The sequence below is a fragment of the Littorina saxatilis genome, linkage group LG3 (assembly GCF_037325665.1).
Source record: "Littorina saxatilis isolate snail1 linkage group LG3, US_GU_Lsax_2.0, whole genome shotgun sequence".
Taxonomy (NCBI): domain Eukaryota; kingdom Metazoa; phylum Mollusca; class Gastropoda; order Littorinimorpha; family Littorinidae; genus Littorina; species Littorina saxatilis.
This window is the reverse complement of record NC_090247.1, coordinates 60,957,094-60,977,845: the sequence shown is the minus strand read 5'-3', so window position 1 is coordinate 60,977,845 and position 20,752 is coordinate 60,957,094. Positions and strand designations below refer to the sequence as shown.

Genomic DNA, 20,752 nt, shown 5'->3' with positions numbered 1-20,752 from the left:
ATATCATCATTAATTCTGTTATCTTCCATGCCTCAACTGGACAATTAATCAAAGCTTGAAAATTCAAAGTAATTAATGCATGTGTGGGTTATTACCCAGTTCTCCTGTGTGTTGTCTGAGAGACAAGCACTGAAGCAGAGAAGTAAACATATAATTCATGTACTTAATTATGCTCTCTCTCTCTCTCTTTCTCACATGCACACAGACACAAATCAAAAACGATGACAACGTTTTATTTTCCTTAACTGCAATTCTATTTCACCTTGTAACAAATCTCTCATTTCAGCCACACGCATACAGACACTTCACATTTGCTACAGCACGAACAAAGAAAACATAATTATTTTTGTTGTCTACAAGTCCTTCAAAGAAGTTAAGAAGATAGCAGGTGATCATAGTCTTTGGTCAACCTTCCTCATCAGGTGGGATTCCAAGTTCCTCGTCCGTCCACTTGGAAGGGTTGGGGTATTCGAAATGACCCTGAAACACCACACAAAACTAATAATAATTGTATATAATGATATATATATATATACAGCGCAAATCATGCTCTTAGTTTTATTCTGTGCCCTCCAGGCTTGAATTGTCACATGCATACATCAATGGGTGACTCTAAGTCCACCACAACGTACTATTTTAATACTTATCAACACACTGATAACTAGTAGTGGTACACTAACAAAAATATAGGTCATTTAACTGAACACCCCAGACAGAGAGTGAGAAAGATTGTTCTCAAATAGAGAGCTTAAAACATCACTCCCCAATAAACAAAACATACAAAATAACAAACCCAATGATGTAAAGAAAGATTTTTTTTAACTTACAGTAATATGTTCTGGCTCCTTCCAGCAGTGATAAAGCATCCAGTACCACATCACAAATCCCAGGAACTCTGCTTTAAACATAACTGATTTGGGTGGATCTGGCGCAATACGTCTGTAGTACCACCTGTAACACAAATCATTTGTGGTTGATGTAGTCATCTTTTGGGTTGATTTGATACCAAAATGATTAAATCCCTTTATCCACTAAACAACAACAACAAAGGCAAGAGGATACAGTTATCACACACACACAACACACACAGCTGCCTGACCTCCACTCAGATGTTATGTTCATACTAAGATGCAGTCAATTCTCTCTCTCTAACATTAAGTGTATAATGTAATGTTACAGTATTTCTATTATCATCATCATCATCATCATCATCATATTGTAGGCATTAATGACAACGTTGGCATTGTGCCAGTTTGATCGTCGGTTACTTTGCTTCCTGATTGCTTTTTGGTTTGTCTTTTGTCGTTGTATTACATTGTATTTGTTTGCTCAATTGTTTGCTTATTTGTCCGTTATGGTTCAACTTGTCTATCATGTATGTATTAGAATTTCTATTTGTATTAGGCCAAAAAAAAAAATTGTCTGTTTCTGGTCACCCAACCGACCCTAAATTTCGGCGCCGACCCTAAACTTTTTTTTTCCAAACTCAAAAATGTTTTATTTTTTTTTGGTGGTAAAGGACAGGGTGAGAAAATGAACAACAAAAACGTGTGAAAACGAAAGTCCGCTGACGATTTGTAAATGTGTTGAGTGTCTTGTCTCTATGTATAGTGAATCCAGTCTCTTTGCGCGATTTTTAAAGTTAGTTTTATTGGTCTACATTTGGGGTAAAAAAAAAAAATTAAAAAAAAAATTTAAAAAATCCCTACCTACCTACCCTATTTTTTTTAGCCATCGCTGCCATGTTACCAGAAACAGACAATTTTTTTTTTTTTTGGCCTTAGATGTAACTGTAAGGACAAGGTTGTAAGAAAAGACGTGGCCTAAAACTCTATCCTTCTAAAATAACGTTCCATCAACAATATGTTGTGGATCCTTAAAAGACCATATCAATTATCAGATAGCCGCACAAAGACACACACACACACACACATTGTCATGATTGTGACACACACACACACACACACACACACACACACACACACACACACACACATAGCTCATTCACTGAATTGTGGCATGTATCTATCTCCTTCTCTCTCTTACAAAAAGATACAGAGAGAGAGAGAGAAATCGAGAGAGAGAGAGAGAGAAATCGAGAGAGAGAGAGAGAGAGAGGAGAGAGAGAGAGAGAGAGAGAGAGAGAGAGAGAGAGAGAGAGAGAGAGAGAGAGAGAGAGAGAGAGAGTTAGGTTTCTCGAGAAGTACAAAAAGGATAATTTTATCTGGCATTCAATATCATTTTCACTTACGTTCCGCCATTGCGAACGGCTGTCTGCACAGCTGGTCTAGTTTTCAGGACAGTAGCAACTGTCCGCAATGTTGATGCAAACATTTTGTCCCGACCCTCCAGCAAAAGACAGCAGACGGAAGCGCTCTGAAGGTTAGATTAAGTCCGCAGCGACTCTAAAAACATAGCAAATTTATGTTTTTGCCAAATAAAAAATATTCTGGTTTTGTTGTGACACATTATAAAACAGATAAATTTGTCTTCATCGATGGTATTTGTGAAATTAATACTCAAATATTTCTGTAACAGGGTAAGAAAAGTAGGTCCGCAGAAATCAATTAACATGGCTTCCTTAGCGACAAGTGCGCTGTGTGTGTAAATAGCGACCACCGGGTGTTACCCGCTCAAACAAGGTTGCATGCCATCAGAAGTGTGAATTATAGCCTGCAGCATCCGGACAGGTATGGAATATTTAGTTTATTTGTCGCGTTAGCAGTGAATTGTTCATTTGTTTTGTGTGTGAATCTCCCGCCGAGGGGCAGAAACTTGCATTTGATTTACACAGACAATTGGCACTGAGAGGCAGTCACGCTACGGTAGGTTGCACAGGCTTAAAGGCTTATTTGGGATTTTGAAGGCCCATACTGTAAATGGACTCACTTTGTGGTGTTTCCTGCACCAAAAATATAAGATAATTGCTGAATTGTTGTTGTTACTTGAATAAGGAATTGACTCAAATTCCAGCAACATATTTTCACTGAATTGTTCGTGATTGAATTAAAAAGGAGAAATTCAAGCAGTGTTACTATTGCTTTCGCTGTATTCAATTTGTTATTTGTTTCCACTCAAAATAGTATTAAAACGTGTTTATAGATGAAGGTTGACATTTAACTTTAACATTATATGGATATAGGATTTGTCCTTAATTTTTTCTGTTAGCAAAATTTGTGAAAACTAAAAGTTGGATGTCATCAGATATAAGCAGTTAGGACATTCCAGGAGTTTACCAACATTTTAATGTGTCTTTTTGTTTCTTTTTTAACATTTTTGGACTTTTTTTTCTCTCTTTGTGGTTAGACAGTTATATATCCTACTGTGGAAACCGGCCCCTTTTAAGATGACGAGCCAATTTAAAACTCTTTCCCTTTGAAGAACTTGTTTTCACAGACTTTCTGTTCATAACCTTTGTAAATTGACCCCCATTTAAAGACTCCTTTTTTTTAGACCTGTTCTTCTTAGATTTTTGGTGGTCTTAAAAGGGGGGTTCCACTGTATCTTTAAGAGGATGTTCAAAACACTGATGGGACGCTGTATTGGCCTCATTGGCTGCTGCATTTTTTTCAAACCAGCTAAAGTAAACGAAATATCCCAATGTAAAAACACATTTTGGGCTTTCACTTTACATGGAGTAAGGCCTAAAAAAAAATAGGTGTGGTTACGGTAACCCGACCTACCCTATTTTTTGGGGCCGACCCTATAACTTTTTATTATATTTGTCAATTTTTTTTTAAAAACCAAGTAAACGAGTGCAGAAAACGCAATGAAAGCGAAAGCGCCCGAGTCGCACACTTATTTCCCTGCCAAGTAGGTTTAATTTGTACACATTAGAAAAAAAAGTTTAAAAAAAAAATGATTGCCTACCTTCCTACCCTATTTTTTTTGGCTATGTTACCGTAACCACACCTATTATTTTTTTTGGCCTAATGGCATTCTGGTGTAGAAGAAGTATTATTTGCGTGTATTAGAATGTCTTATGATGTATTGTTTTCTTCTGTCTGTCCATTCATCCACACAAAAACACATTTTGGGCTTACATACAATTTTTACAACAAACAGAAGTATTAGATTAATAGAGAGATTTATACTTTTTTCTATGTGTGTGCAGCATGTCAGCTGAAGAGAGTGAAGGGCTGGTGGTGCCACAACCACCACGTCCGCTGACGCCAACAGCACCACCCCCACTGTCACCCCCACAACAACCAACCACCGTCACCTCCCCTACTTCGACAGCAGCCATGCCAGTCATCAACAACCTGCCCACCATATTTGGTGAGGTCTTCGACCGCGATGTCACCTTTTGCGTCGACACATCAGGCAGCATGTTCCAGTGTCTTCATGTGGTAAAAGAACATCTGATTGAAACTCTCATGAAGCACGCTCAGAGGGAAGGTGAAACGACCTTCAACATCATCGAGTTCAACTCGGAGGTCACGCAGTGGTCCGACAAGATGGTGGTGTGCACGCCCGAAACTGTCCAGGTGGCAGCTGGCTGGATCAAGGACTTAGAGGCGAAGACTGGAACCAACACGCTCGACGCTCTTCTGACAGCACTGCAGGACAGAAATTGTCAAGCAGTGTATCTGGTCACTGATGGTTTGCCCGACACTTTCGCTGAGGACATTCTTGATGTGGTCATAGAAGCCACGCAGGGTCGCCCCATCCATTGCATCTACCTGACCGGGGATAAAGCGGAACAGCCTGCAGTGGAATTTCTCGAAGATCTTGCAGTGGAGTCTTTCGGCTCTTTTCATATCGTCTCCCTCACCACTCACGGTTGTGTCGAAAGGATCGAACCCATCTACCGTCAGGAGCACGCCAATCAGAAAGTGATAAGGACTGTGAACAACACTCTTCGACCTAACTTTAAAAACTGCAGTGTTGCCACGACACTGCAGATCGACCCTGATGATATTCTGCAGAACACACCAAACACGGCTTCTCTCGGGTTGCTGGGCATGCCTCCAAACTGTCCACCATGGTGGGGGTGGAGGTACTGGGGGCTGGGACAACCGTACCGATATAATTTCCCAGCGACTTGGAGCCGTTACCGGCCCGCTAAGTCTTGGCTGAAGGCGCAGGACAAAATGAACGACATCGCTGATTCTGGTTTGTCTCCATCGGCTGGCTCCCTGCTTATCAACAAGAAGGTTCTGGCCCGGAGAATAGCTGATGGGTATTTCTACATGGGCACAGTTCAGAGTCAGGTAGGTTTGAATCAGCTTTTGTTGTTTGAAGATTTGAAATGTTATAAAGGTTTCAGAAGATATCTGCAGATTAGTGCTGCCGATTGTTGTGTTGTTTATGTTAGCTACCTTGCATACATGCGTCTTGATCTGTTAAGTACTTTTGATGCTAATTATCATGCCAAACACAGTGCTATATTTATAATCAGGATCGATCCAATTCAGAGCCGTCAATCACTCAACGTGAGTTTTCAACAAAAAGGTGTTTTTTTGCTGTTTAACTATTAAAATGAATAAAGTTTCACACACACATATATATATATATATATATATTGCTATTTCATATGTTACGTGGATTTCCATTGGTCAATTGGGCAAAACTGAGCTCAGTGCAAAAGTGATATCGACGACATTTCCGTCGATATCAGTTTTGATATCGATGACCTCTTTATTGCTTCCCCACTTCAAAAACAAAAACACCTACATTTAAAAACAAACAAATATATACATATAAAAATGTAATTATCCCAGAATTTAGTTGAGCAAGTGACTAAAGACTTTTTGAAAGAAAAGACATTTTGAAATTCTGAAAAGTACAAGAAAAGAGTGAACAAAAAGAAATAATAATCAGAGGGAGGGATATGGAACAGCCAAAACTGAGACAAATACTTTTGTAATTTCTTTACAGCAAATACAAAATGTCCAGAGAATTAGCAATGTATTTAACATTGACTGACTGCGTGATGATATCTTCTGCTATTGGTCTGTTTCGACAGTGATATCAAAATCGAGACCGGAGATTTTTGATATCACTGTCTCAACAGACCATAGCAGAAGATATCATCACACAGTCCGTCAATATTGGGTAATATATGTATTCATGAATCTGAAGTACACGGACATCAAGTAAGAGTCATTATAATGTTTCTTCTTTTCCAGATCCTGGAGGACAAGTTTCTGATTGCGTTCGGGCCTTGCAAGCATGGCAAGTTTCGGGAGACAACCTATCAGGATACTTTCGTCTTTGACATCGTCGACTACTGCGATGCCCAGAGACACACCATCATCACAGGCGATCATGTCTTGGCACCGTGGGAACCAGAGGGAGAGAGATACGGTCCTGGCATCGTCATTGACGGTCAAGAAAAACGCCAGGCGGTTGGTAAGAACTTTTTATAGTTTCATTTTTCAAGTCTTCTAGTCAGAACATTCTGGTTTTGGTGTATCAGTCCGATTCCTGCTATTCCTGGCACATGCTTTCTAGCATGAACCTTTTAATGGGCGGTTCTGGTGAGGTTATGCCCCCTCTTTCTTTCGACTGGTAACTCGGGCGCCATCGCGCGGCAAGATCACACGAGAAAGGAAAATAAACTTGCATTGGTCCCAAATAGCATATATATCGGTTTGGTAACAGTTCGTGTGTAAGTCGTGCATTTTATACGGTAAACAGACAATGGTCGGTTCTGGTGAGGTTATGCCCCTTCTTTCTTTCGGCTGGTAACTGGCGCCACCTCGCGGCAAGATCACAGGAATTGTCTCGCGTTATCCCCCCAGACGCGCTCATTAGCACTGTAAAAATCATATAGTTTTAATTGTGATTATTTCCCTTTCTTCAACTGGAAAACCCCACATGTTGTTCAACTTGTGAAAGTGCTCTTTACCCCTGTGTGCCTAATTTATTTTCAGTAAATGTTAGTTTCTGTTTCCTCTTATACATGATGTAGGAATCCTTTTATATTTTCTGTGCTGTAACATCTGTATCTATTTGATAACTTTATAATTTTCCCCCTTTTTCTTTTGGTTTAAATGGGTGTAGAAGAGAAGCTGACATTCCTTATAAACCTGATTATTTTCATAACTTTATTGCAGATGACAAGCCCACAGGTAAATTAGTTGCAGTTTATATGAGTTGCAGACATGTATAGAAACTTTTGCACTGCATGTGTATTTATCCATAAATCTCACTGTATATTGTAGTGATTCCATTTATATTTTATTATCACTGATTTTGTATAGATGAATTTGCAGTTCTTATATTTATGCGTGGATACAGTTTAATTGCCACTTATCTTGTACGCACAAGTTTCTATATAGCATATATATACATATCATATATTTCATTTTAACATGAATTCTGTTGTTAGCGATACATGTGCTAAATTGTTTGTTTATGTGTTTTTTGGTCACAGATGTTTCTTCTAAATTTGGTAGTCTCAGCAGTTACATGACCATTTATCTGTCTATAGATTAATTTATTTATTTGTTGTCGCTCAACATTTTGTCACAAAATCAACCATAAAACCAAGAATTAGGTTTCTCCATGTCCGAGACCAGAAAATCAGTGTTAAAATGTGTGCTTGACTAAACACTGCAACTTAATTTTGTTTGACATTCATACTCTAACAGAAACAGATTCAGATAAGCCATGCATTATGTGATAGGGCCAGACCTAGTCGATCTTGTGTTCTCTACTGATGCTAATACAAATAGAGTTGCATGCACAGAACCTAGGGAGCAATTGTATTGTCCGAACGAGTGAAAAATTAATGCGGATACACAGAAAGGCGTTTATTTGTCAGGGATGTTAAGTGTTGTGCAAATAAAAAAAGCCACATTGTAGCCTCCGGCATAAGCTCACAGAACTGTTATTTGTTTATTTTTTGGGTGAAATCTCAGTGGTGCAACTCTGCCATTATGTTTGTTTTTGGCATCGCTCAAAACACTTGTAAGAATTCAGTACCAATACTGAGATCAATAAAACTGCGGGTAGGGAGAAATTTACAGCGTGAATCAATCTCCACAATCACTTGTCTACTTCTAATCCATTAGCTAATGGAGAAACTATTAGTCAATCATGCCTAAAATTGACACTATAACAACAGGCCCTGGAGGCATGAATCAATAGCATAAATGAGCCTTGTGGGCAGAGAAAAAACTGTTTCCAGAATTTCTGTTCCATTTTTTTGAGACAAAAAAGACATAGATTATTATACATGTAGGTACATGTATGTATGAATAATAAGCTTAGGCTTAGTATTGTAGTTACAGGCAAATCCAGCTAACTCACAAACGGTTAAGTCAAAAATTCGCTTAGCACACAAAGAAATTCTGGTCCGGAATTATCCTTCTTTATCTATGTGTACAAAGTACCCTGAGCTCGAAATGGGATTTCTCTTACGTAAGTCGAAAGACGGATAGCACACAACAGAAAGTCAGTCCCAAAGACAAAGTTTACTCTATATTTATACTACAGCAACTCGAAACACGAAACTTGGCGTCTCACACTAGCGCATTGTGTAACCTTTTTCCCTTCTTCTTTACACGGACGCCACACCGACTGGTCAGTCGGCACCATATGAACTGAAGTTAGGAGGGGGCGAGGAGTAAGGAGGGGGCGAGGAGTAAGGAGAATTATCCAACTCCAAGAAAACATTCTGAAAAAGGTGGGGAAGTGGTGACAAGGCAGTGAACGCACTCACCATGCACTGACATCATACGAAAGCAGCCACACAAACACAGCACAGAGGCAGAGGCAGGTGTGCAGATGCTTTGTGAGAATAAGCGTTGAAAACCAGTTTGAATTAAAAAAAACCAGCAGATAGAGCCGCATGTCATAATCATTCTTCTTGTCTGGCTTTATTGACTGCATGCCGATCTTGTGGCAGTGACTTTTCACTCTTCAGTCGGACTGTACACAAACCGCTCTCACTCTCCCTCACTGACTACCCTAAGCCCTGACAACTGATCCTTGGAAATTGTTTGGAAGAGTACACCTCTCTATTTCTCTCCAATGCTCTTCCTGCTGACTTCAGTGACACCGGACACCCCACTGAGTTTAGCCAGCTACCCCCCCCCCCCCTCTCTCTCTCTCCCCCCAGCCATGTACTGTTTGGTGCTGTGGCCAGAGAGGTGTCACCGGCTAATTGAGGCCAGCTGCACTGTTCACTCAGAGCAAAACTAGTTGACTGTGTCTAACTTTTGACAAAGCAACACAACTGAAGGGTTCACAGATTAGGTAACCGACTCACTGGTCAAGGCTGCAGGGAAACAAGAGTATCTTGTCAATGAAAGAGGTTACACACAGATACGCGATGCTGAGAACGGTGGCCGATTTTTCACTCTCTTTCTCGGGGGGCCTTCATCATTGCAGGGACTGCTGTAAAGAAATGCTTGCTCAGAAACTAACTCTTTTTGCATTGAAACATGCACCAGAACTGGTGGACACCATCAACAATGTCAAACATGAAATCGAAGCAGTTTGCTTGAGGAAACGGTCGTCAGCAACTCAAACTTCTCTGTTTTCTTTTTTTAAGAAAATCTGAGGTGACTTTCTTTGTGGCCCCGCCCCCTCCCTCTGTAAGGACCCCCCTCCATAAGGACCGATTTTTTTCAACATTTTCAAGGTCGCTAGAGAGGGGTTCCACTGTACTATGACCAAGTCGAAATTTCGGATAGGACACAATAACAATTCGGTCCCTTCAATTTCGTCTTATCCGGATTTGCCTGTATAGTCCTACACAGGAGGGAATTCATGTCAACTGATTTGTTAAATACTTGACTTTAAGCTTTTATCATCAACAGCTAGAGGATGTAAGCTGATTATATATACACAAGTCATGATAATCTTCAAACAAACAAGCAAAAAACAAACAAATAAATAAAATCATGAGAACGCACCTATCTAATTATTGTACTTCTATGAAATCTGCCCAACGTGTTAATTATTTAGTCCTGCAAAAGTCCTTGGTTGCAACCAATCTGCAAGCATAAGATTGAGTATTAATGAAGCCTGTGAGAGCAAGTTGTAACATGCACCCATTTTTGTACAAACACACAGTGGCCCAAAGAGAGAGGGCCATTTAGCCCTGACCTGGAACCAAGTTCCATATCAATAATTATGGTATAGCGCAGTCACGCAGGAGCGGTACAGTGTGCTTTTGTGTTGTAACAACAAAACTGCATGACTCTGTCGGAATGTAGACACAGTAACGGTAAACCTGTTGGCTTTCCATTAGCTTTGTTTGCATTATATGCTGATTACAAAATCTCCTCGCAGTGTAGTGGTATTACTTAGATGTTTTGGCAACGCACAATTTTTTTTATGTCAAAGAGAAATGTTTTGTCTAAGTTTGTATGCAAACTTGTCTCATTCTCACAAAATTATCAGTGGTGGCTGTTGTATTTTGAAGGAAGACTTTGAGTGCATGCATGCATTCACTCACATACTCACGCACATTATAATTGCACAGGCAGATCAATAGATGCACGCACGTATATGCATATGAACACTTACACACATGTATGAATGCATCTGTGAACACACACATATACACACACAGGCACACACATCTATAAAAAAAATAAAAATAAATAAAAGCTGCAGAAATCCAAGAGGGACAGATAGAAGTCAAATTACAAACAAACAAGACGTCCCAACAACAAAGAAACACGAAACAGATCTAGAAAATCTGAGTGAGAGAACAGCTATAGGTCTCAAAACATCGTTGATGTCTGCATAAACATTTTTCACATTTTGAAGTGTATCTGACACTATTTACATGTACTATATTGGATATATAAGTATCCAATGCATATCTTGTCTGCATGTTTTTTGACACTTAATACGCATGTTTTAGCTAAAGGTTTGTAAAATATTTATTAGGCTGTTTTCTTGTTTCATTTTTGTATTTAAATCGTTACCCTCGTACCACTTTACAGTGTTTTCAGGGATGGCCAAATCGTTCGCACGACCACTAGGGGCAAGTAAAAAATCCGCCGGGCTAGTAGAAACCGCCTGGCTGGCCAATGAAAATTCTGATCAAATGCAACACTTTTGGTTTTGATATCGAGTTTTCAAGCCATATATTGATATAAACACTGCAGATCAACTGGGGTATGTACCGGGCAAGTGACATTTCTGCTGGGCTAGTGACTTTCTTGAAGTTACTCGCCCGGCTGGCGAGTAAAGATTTTGAGATTTGGCTATCCCTGGTTTTAGCTACCGGTAGTTATAGTTTCAGTTCAAATGTCTACAGTCTGTGTGCAAATATTGTGAGACGTCCTCAATTGATTTAGTTTCTGTGAGTGTCATTTAGTCACTCAAGTGCATCCAGTTTTTGACACAGCTTTAATACATGGCTTTGTTAATATTGTGTATTATTGTGTATATGCTTCAGTTAGGAAAGGCTTCATTACTTAGGTTTTTTTTCTTCTGAGTGTCAATTCAGAGAGCATATTATCTGGTTTTATATATATGTAATGTTCACCAAACAGATCTGCATGTGACCTCTGTACTATTAAATAGTATGAATTACAGTTTATTGTCTCATATGAATTACTTAAGACAAATGTTAGATAAACAATTTAGTACAAACTTCAAATTCGGTAAAGTTTTAGTCTTTGAAGTGCACAACGACAGCTAACTAATTTTGGTTAATAGATAAAATATGTCATCAAAAACATCATCGTGTATGGAAGGCCATATGTGACCCTCCACCACAAAATGAGTCGCATGTCACCTCTGTATGATTTTCATATTTTTACATTTTTCTAAAGAGTTTTTTATGCTCTATCCAGTGGTGAAACCCGTTTTAGAAAAGAGCGAAAACTGTTTGAGTTATAAGCCTGTGACTAAGGTGACCCTCACACTGTTACAAGACACTCCCCGGACTTATATTGAGCCTAGCGCAGAACCGCGCGAGGTGACATGCGACTCATTTCGAGGTGGAGGGTCACATATTATTGTGCTCACATGAAATGTCAGTTACTGAATGACCTTCAGTGGAAAATGAAATGTTTGCTGCACTAGCTTGATCCACTCAAAGATTGCAACTGTTTTTACTGAAACATATGTTCAATAGAAAAATCTGCGATGGATCGATCCTTGTCTACTACACCAGCTCTAAACCCTGCAACACCCACATTTTTCTGTCTGAAAACTGAATATAAAATTCACATGTTAATGTGTTTCAGGTCCTGATGATCATCAACTCACAGTGGCCTTCAGCAACGGAAAAACAGAGAAGGTCGGCATGGAGAAGGCCATCTGGATTCCTCAGCCTGTCTACGAGCGGCTATCATTGGAGCTGAAGATGCCCATCGACACTCGCACTTCCATAATGAACACCGACCACTACCCCCAGACCACTCTCCCCGGCTACCCCACCTCAGGCCCTCAGCCCTCCCCGCCCGAGTACTACACGCCGGATTACTACACCTTGGAGCCCAACAGCCACGCCGGATGGGACCGCTGGGTGTACCCAGAGTACCTCGGCTACTACCCGCCCTACCCCTTAGTGATGAGGAAGAAGTACAACCCCAAGGAGTGGGAACTGACCGTGGAGGACGAAGAAGATTACGTCATCCCTGGGACGAACCTGACAAAGCGAGAGCTGGATGACCGCATCTCCTCGCAGCTCTCGGAGCACACAGGAGGCCGGCTGCAGTCTGCGGACACACCCATTCGCTTGCTGAGAAAGCGCGGGAAGCTGGAGCCAGAAAACACGCTGAAGAAGTCGGTCTCTTTCAATGATTCCAACCTTGAGCAAGTCAGCTTTGAGAAGTCAGACTCCAGGGCTGACGCAGATAGCGGAATCGCCTCTTCTCCGGAGCTGGACATGGACGCGGCAACGCAAGAACAGTGGGAGTTGATAGAAGAGGAGAAAAGGAAGATAGCGGTGGAGAAACGTCGGCTGGAAGACCAGAGGCGATACCTGGAAGAAGCGGAGCATAGGTCTCGTGAGGTCGACGACGACCCCCGTCTGAAGGGTTATCGATCTCCAGGAGTGGGCAGGCGATACCTGGAAGAAGCGGAGCAAAGGTCACGTGAGGTCGACGACGACCCCCGTCTGAAGTTTTACCGATCTCCAGGAGTGGGCAGGCGACCTGGCTGGCAGTACTGGAGCACCAATCCAAGCCCGGATCTTCCCAAGTATATTTTCAGCGGGGGAGGGGATAGTGGTGTTCGCAGCAGCAGTCACGATGGTCCTTTCAGAGAAACTGCTCTACAGGCGCCGCTGGAGGCCAGAGATCAGCGACACTCTCCATATAGCGGTAGGTTAACTGATTGCACACTTTCAGGGGAGATGAAGGATCAGCATTGTATAACACCATTGAAAAAGCACAACTGTATACCTGTCATCGTAGGGAAGTAAGCGCTCTAAATGCATACGACATGTGTAATAGAGTAAGTGAGAGTTAAGCGGAAACCTCTTTCTGTATACCTAGCTGTCATCAAAGGGAAGTAAAGCGCTCTAAATGCATACCACATGTGTAATAGAGTAAGTGAGAGTTATGCAGAAACCTCTCTCTGTATACCTGTCATCTTTGTCATTTATCTCCGGAGCCTAGCTGTTCCACAATTTTGATATTATAACCTGAAGAATTCATGCAGCACATCATTGCCTGGGGGAGAAAGAAAACAAGCAGTATTAGCCTGCTCTGTACCCTTTACAAGTTGGGTTAAGGTTTAGGTTGATAAAGTGCTTTCAACAACAAAGATTAGAAATCTAAAAAAAAAAAGAGACTGTTGGTGAGACAAACAATTTAAAAAAAACTAAAGAGATCTTTTACTCACCCAGACAAGGACAGCACAAATTCTAAAACTTACGACAATAAATTCCCAGATATTTGTCCATACTCAACGAGAAAGTAATTTGGCAGCCAGGACATGTTTAAATCAAATGCTTAAATATAAATGTATTTATTTTTCAGTGGAGTGGACAAGTCCCAACTTCAAGTACGTTGACACCTTTGCCAAGCACGACTACTCAAACAGTGTGGAGGGATGCATGAAGACCCCCCACCCTCCTCAACCCCCGTCTGGAGATGGTGGGGATAGAAATTATGTTGTACCTCCACCACGGCCCCCCACGGAAGATGAGAAGGCAGACGCTAGGAAAGAATACAGGTAACACTTTGAATTGAAGTGTCAATTTGTACTATTTATTTAAATTATTCTCTTGAATTAAAGTGTCAGTTTATATATACTCTTTTTTTTTAAAGTTAGTCTTTTTATTTAAAGTTGTTTGGTAACAGGTGACAGTTGAGTTCCAAGAAGGATCCGGCTCTGAATGCAAAGAGATTACAGCAGAATCACTCTAGCTTAATTGATATAAAATTAACATAATATTTCTTTCACCATCATTTCTGGCACTATAATACAGTACTATTAATGTAACTCGCCAGCTCTGCTTTACGTTCTTAAACTATCACTGGCCACTGTCACGCAGCTGTTATGATAAAGAACATCCTGGTACAGTAGTCTGCACTGATCAATGGCACAATGTCAGTGTATACATGCACATGTGGCACACCACATATCTACTACAAAGAAGCATGTTTGTACAGTGGAACCTCCAATTTAAGACCTCCAAATTTTGGAAAAATAATTAGGTCTTAAAAGGGAGGTAGTCTTTAAATGGGGGTAGATATACAGAGCCCAGGATCGGAGTGCCTGGCGAGCTCTTGTTGGCGGCCTATGCCCCGGACGGGGTCAAAGGCATAAGTAAGTAAGTAAGTAAATATACAGAGGGTTATGAACAGAAAATCTGAGAAACCAGTGTTTTCAGTGGGAGCGATCTCAGTCTCAAATCGGGAGGTCTTAAATGGCCCCCGGGGTTCCACTGTATATAAATATATATGGGGAGGATAATGGCCTAATTAATCATTCTGCTATGATCCAGTTGATGCGCTAGATTTTCCCAACAGTATAGAACCTTTGTTGAGGATAATAGCAGTGGCAGAGCAGAGCATCCGGTCTAGATCTAGTATGTAAAGCTTTGTTTGTTTGTTTGTTTGCTTAACGCCCAGCCGACCACGAAGGGCCATATCAGGGCGGTGCTGCTTTGACATATAACGTGCGCCACACACAAGACAGAAGTCGCAGCACAGGCTTCATGTCTCACCCAGTCACATTATTCTGACACCGGACCAACCAGTCCTAGCACTAAACCCCATAATGCCAGACGCCAGGCGGAGCAGCCACTAGATTGCCAATTTTAAAGTCTTAGGTATGACCCGGCCGAGGTTCGAACCCACGACCTCCCGATCACGGGGCGGACACCTACCACTAGGCCAACCGTGCCGGTAGTATGTAAAGCGCTGCTTTTCGTTGAAAGTCTGGTCAAAGAATAGCAAATACTGTGGACTCCTCCCTTTTCAAACCTTCTCAAATCGGAAAAAATCAAGTCTTAGAAGGGAAGGAATCTTAAAATGGAGGTTTTGGGCGGGGATGTAGCTCAGTCGGTAGCGCGCTGGATTTGTATCCAGTTGGCCGACAAATCCAGCTGGCCGCTGTCAGCGTGAGTTCGTTCCCATGTTCGGTGAGAGATTTATTTCTCAGAGTCAACTTTGTGTGCAGACTCTCCTCGGTGTCTGAACACCCCCCATGTGTACACGCAAGCACAAGACCAAGTGCGCACGAAAAAGATCCTGTAATCCACGTCAGAGTTCGGTGGGTTATAGAAACACGAAAATACCCAGCATATATGCTTCCTCCGAAAACGGCGTATGGCTGCCTAAATGGCGGGGTAAAAAACGGTCATACACGTAAAATTCCACTCGTGCAAAAAACACGAGTGTACGTGGGAGTTTCAGCCCACGAACGCAGAAGAAGAAGAAGAAGAAAATGGAGGTTTAATAACAGACATTTGGAAGAGATATCTGAAAAAACGTAGGGCCCTACTTATGTACAACAAGGTGGAGATCTTAAAACCGGGGTGTGTGAGGGGCTTTTAAACGTGGGGTTCCACTGTAACACTACCGGCACGGTTGGCCTAGTGGTAAGGCGTCCGCCCCGTGATCGGGAGGTCGTGGGTTCGAACCTCGGCCGGGTCATACCTAAGACTTTAAAATTGGCAATCTAGTGGCTGCTCCGCCTGGCGTCTGGCATTATGGGGTTAGTGCTAGGACTGGTTGGTCTGGTGTCAGAATAATGTGACTGGGTGAGACATGAAGCCTGTGCTGCGACTTCTGTCTTGTGTGTGGCGCACGTTAAATGTCAAAGCAGCACCGCCCTGATATGGCTCTTCGTGGTCGGCTGGGCGTTAAGCAAACAAACAAACAAACGGTAACACTGTTTATTGATAAAACTCTTTATTCCATGCCAACATAGGCGGATTGGTGTGACTGGTAAAAGGTTTATGGTTCATGTGGTCATTGTTGAAAGGTAACATCTGTAGAACAGTTATCTGTGAGTTTCAATATTGTGATGTCTGTAGTCCGCTGTTATGAAAGTGGTTAATTGATTGTCGCAAATGTGACTGTAGTTATAGAACCTTTGAGATGGTTAAAGAATTGTTTAGGTCTGTATATTATGGTATGTCCTAGCTGGTGCACGTCCGTGAGCTTGCATGTACATATAAAGTGTGACCGATCAGCTTTTGACTGTGGTCGTTTATTTTTGGAATCCATGTTTATATAAAGGCAGAGTATATCTTGCATCTCATTAGCATAACATATAGGCCATGCAGTTCTTGTGTCTATAGTCTGTGTTCAGTTCTTCCAGGTAGAAAAAAAAGATATGTTTGTATTGTATACATAGATTTTGACAAAATGTCACTGCAGTTTGTTTTGTACATTACATGTATCATACTTCATAGCTAAAAAAAAAAAATTCTTTTAAAAATTAAAAACATTATGATGATTGTTGCATGCATATACATTAATGCATGAGTTAACACTTCCAACTTTTTGGGAAAGTTGGATGAATTCCCCTTATCTTTGTGTAATATATTTTTATTCCACGTTGAACATGACATATATATTTAGTAATACTTAATCTTATTTTCATGTCAGCTTGTTGTGGTAAAAGATTGTGGCAATTTAGCTGTGCAATTTATATGTTCATGCTACTTCAAAGTAGAGTGTCAGATTATCTTGGTCAGGTTGGATCTACTTTTGCCTGCAACTCCTCATGTTGTGTACTGACTAAAGTGGACTATGTTATTATATCCACTGATAACAACAAAAAATGCCTGTTTGACTTTGGTGACGTTTAAATCACAATATTCTTTTTATCTGGAGGTTAGAAACTCAACTGTAGCTTTCAGTTTGACAATAATACTAACAGTAATGTATCAGAAACAGTTATGATCAAATCAGACAATTAAGGTGAGGCAGTTATGGAGAAAATTAATTGTACATAAATTATCATAACGGCCATATACTTTAATTATCTTTAATAATGCCCATTTCTCACCGACACTTTTGTAATTACTTGAGAAAATTTCTCAGACAGGACATGAGATGTTCATAAGCTTTAGTCAAAGAATAAATATTTATCTATGTAATTTTGTATATATGAGTGTAGAGTAAAGATTTTACAAGTATATAAATCTCATTTTCTGATTTATTTTGTTACACAGACGGAAGCGTTGCATGCACCGACAAATGGCCTGGCGTGACAGGATAAGCCATGAAGACCACATGAAAGCACTCATGCAAGATGGTCACCGCGAGCGCATCGAAGCTCAGATTGCTCGAGAACGTGAGCGACAGGAAAAGGAGCGGGATATGATTGCCAATGCTCGTGAGGCGAAGAAGAAAGTGAGTGTAGAACTACGTGCTCGCATCGAAAAGAATCAGGAAAGGGAGAAAGATCGTGAGGATAATCGACTGAACGCCTTGAAGCAGAGACGAGAACACAGAGAGGGTATGGAAGCACAACGACAGAAAGAAATTGAAGAAACCAGGGAGAGGAGAGAGGTAGGTGCATGTTGAAAGTAAAAACTAAAATGTTCTGGTTGTTTAATCTGGCTGGACTGTATAGATGATAAGCAAATTATCCAATAAATTTAAGATTTTTTAAAACTTTTTCTGTCATTTTACTGGACCTTTCTGCCTGCCTATATCTTGAGCATCCGTCTTTGGATATGGATCAAGTAGAGAATCCACTAAAAGATTCAGATTTGGAAAACATTTGCACCTCAGAGGAGCGAGGGAAAGGGAATGGAGGGTGGGGAGGAGAGAGAAATACGAAGGAATAGCTAGGGCCCACTCATTCCCTACTGCACCTTCCCTTCCCACTCATACATTTTCAAGGTTTCAACTTCTTTCTTTTAAGTACAAGTATACTTGCTTCTCTCTGATTTGTTTTCACTTCAGTTTGAGACAGCAGTAAAGTCATTAACCATGTCCACAAACACAGTTCTGCATGCAACGAGAACTTCTTTTTGTTCTTCGTTGGCTCAGACAGTCACTCCGGTCCTCCTGACAAATGCCACTGTTCGTTGAAGGGTCTCCACAGGGCTATATTATAGAGCTTGTCCTCTCTGGTGTGTCAGCAACTAGGCCAGAATTCTGATCTCAGGTTTTGGTGGATGAGACAGTCCTGCAGCAGTGAGAACAAGACCCAAGAATTTTTTTTCTCTCTGACTCAAACTTGTAAAATTTTCAGGCTGTCCGACGTCAGAATTGCGAGAAGCGTCACGATGCTGTGACGGTCAAGCTGGAGGATCAAGATGCAAAGAACCAAGCCTTGGATCAGCAACACCGCAATGCCAAGATGCACCGTCTGCAGCATTTTCACAAGCTGGAGTATGAGTCGCAGGCCAAGAAAGATTTGAGGATTGGTGTCACCGAACAACATCTATCTCTTTGTCGCTCGCAGATTTTCCCGTAAAGATATGAGGATAGCTAGGTGTCATCGATCAATATCTAGCTCTTGTACGCTCACAAATTTTTCCAATCAAGATTTGAGGATAAGCATCAGGATTAACATTTAGCTCTTTTTCGATCCCAGCTGCAAGAGACTGGAGGAAGCTAGGTTCTGAAAAGATCTGATTGTTACATGTATTTAGCAACTTTTTTTTCATACTTGCAGTAAACATTGTTTTGAAGAATTTTGAGGTCGCGATCAGTACCTCAGAGCAAGAGATACCCTATTGTTTTTTGGGGATGATTTCAATTTTCAGTCCAAATGGAAAAGACTTTATTTTTTAAACCTATAAAGGCAGAATTGCTTTGCAGGGTTTGCAGTGAGCACTATTATTTATTTCGATTTTTCTTTGTTTTGGGAAAGAAGTATCAGTCTCTGAGAAATGTAATTAATCTTCTCATTTCTTAGGTTGATTGGTAGATATATTTATGTTTATACAACTTCAGAAATGTAGATTGAGGCCGGTGACTGTGATACATTTTTATCTTTGTACAGAAAATGAGCAAGAAGAGAATGTGGACATAATTTATGTTCAGTTTTGATTGTTTTTGGTGACATTTGAACACGTTTCTTGCAGTTTTTATTGAAATGACTCTAAAGGAAGACATGTTTCTTTTATAGGTATTATTTATTAGCTTATTCATTCAAATCATCTGTATTCAAGATTTGCATGTATCTGACTTGCTTTGTGATATGCCTGCGCAAGCCTTAAATATGTTTATTATACCTGTGTATCTGCGACCTGCAATGTACTAATGAAAACATCAAAATTTACGTCAAACAGTCATTTACAACATTGTTGTATATGTGTAATGATCGCAACATTATTGTTCAGTGTCTTCATTAGTATATGTAATGTTATGATTTTTGTTGATCTCAAATTAATATTGTGTCAGTATAACTTGTAAGTGACTCACTTAATTAAAAACTAAGAAGTAAGAAAGCAGAAAAATTGTTTGATTGAGGCATTCTTTTGCCCCTTTATTTCAGTGGGAAAGATATCATTAAGGATCTGAGAAACACACATTTCAGTAACTGTTATTTTAGAGTGAAAGAGCCAGGACTGTGTAAAATGCAAGAGTTTTGTTTTGTTTTGAAGCGAACATTCTTGTGGTAAGGTACTTTCTTTGTGTTAACATTGTTATATTAGATACACATGTACATAATGCACATGATTTTGTATACTCAGATATGATTCAATTTTCATGAATGAGAGGCTGTTAGCTAGAGTCTGACAGTTGTACATGAACCTTATGTAAGTTTTGTTGGAAGAAGTGATCATGCCGTTCGCTCTGACAAAAATTTAGTTCCAAAGCCATGTACGTTATGGTGTGTTGACCCATTGTCATTTTTGTGAGTGAATGAATATTTTGTTTTGACTGCCATACTTTATCTTGATCTGTTCATTAATGTGCCTGGATACTTATTAATATTAATACCGTTTATCTCTTTTGAATTCATATTTTGTGAATCATGCCTTTGTAAGCATTCAAGTGTGTGTTGAGGTGGCTTCCGTATGTGTTTGTGCGTGTGAGTGTGTGTGTGTATGTGTGTGTGTGTGTGTGTGTGCGTGTGAGTGTGTGTGTGTGTGTTTGTGTGTGTGTGTGTGTGTGTGTGTGTGTGTGTGTGTGTGTGAGTGTGTGTGTGTGTGTGTGTGTGTGTGTGTGTGTGTGAGTGTGTGTGTGTGTGTGTGTGTGTGTGTGTGTGTGTGTGTGTGTGTGTGTGTGTGTGTGTGTGTGTGTGTGCTATGTTTGCACAATGTATGCTCCTGTGTGTGTGTTTACATGCTAATGTGTCTTCAATACTTTCACGAGAAGGATCTGTACAAACAAAAAAGTTGGTATATTGTGGATGTCTATAAGGTTTGTTAAGGGGTTCTAGGGTAATTTGTTATTGCTGTCTT

General features: G+C 40.5%; 2 protein-coding genes across 3 annotated transcripts; one reads left to right on the top strand and one right to left on the bottom strand.

The window, feature by feature from the left end:
* Positions 1-217: 217 nt before the first annotated feature.
* Positions 218-2,407, bottom strand: LOC138962844 (NADH dehydrogenase [ubiquinone] 1 beta subcomplex subunit 2, mitochondrial-like). The gene is made up of 3 exons (XM_070334809.1): positions 2,252-2,407; positions 828-951; positions 218-480 (listed from the first exon to the last, which is right to left on the bottom strand). Exons 1-3 carry the CDS (start codon positions 2,332-2,334, stop codon positions 406-408), a joined length of 282 nt encoding a protein of 93 aa, XP_070190910.1. The 5' UTR covers positions 2,335-2,407; the 3' UTR covers positions 218-405.
* Positions 2,408-2,546: 139 nt separating this feature from the next.
* Positions 2,547-20,305, top strand: LOC138962839 (uncharacterized). Of its 2 annotated transcripts, XM_070334802.1 has the most exons (8): positions 2,547-2,690; positions 4,115-5,213; positions 6,132-6,354; positions 7,062-7,076; positions 12,165-13,244; positions 13,905-14,100; positions 17,558-17,897; positions 18,589-20,305. In XM_070334802.1, the coding sequence occupies exons 2-8, from the start codon at positions 4,116-4,118 to the stop codon at positions 18,811-18,813; spliced, it is 3,177 nt and encodes a 1,058-aa protein (XP_070190903.1). In that variant the 5' UTR covers positions 2,547-2,690; position 4,115; the 3' UTR covers positions 18,814-20,305. The 2 variants fall into 2 exon arrangements, with proteins under 2 accessions (XP_070190903.1, XP_070190904.1); XM_070334803.1 differs by lacking the exon at positions 7,062-7,076.
* The last annotated feature ends 447 nt before the right edge of the window (positions 20,306-20,752 follow it).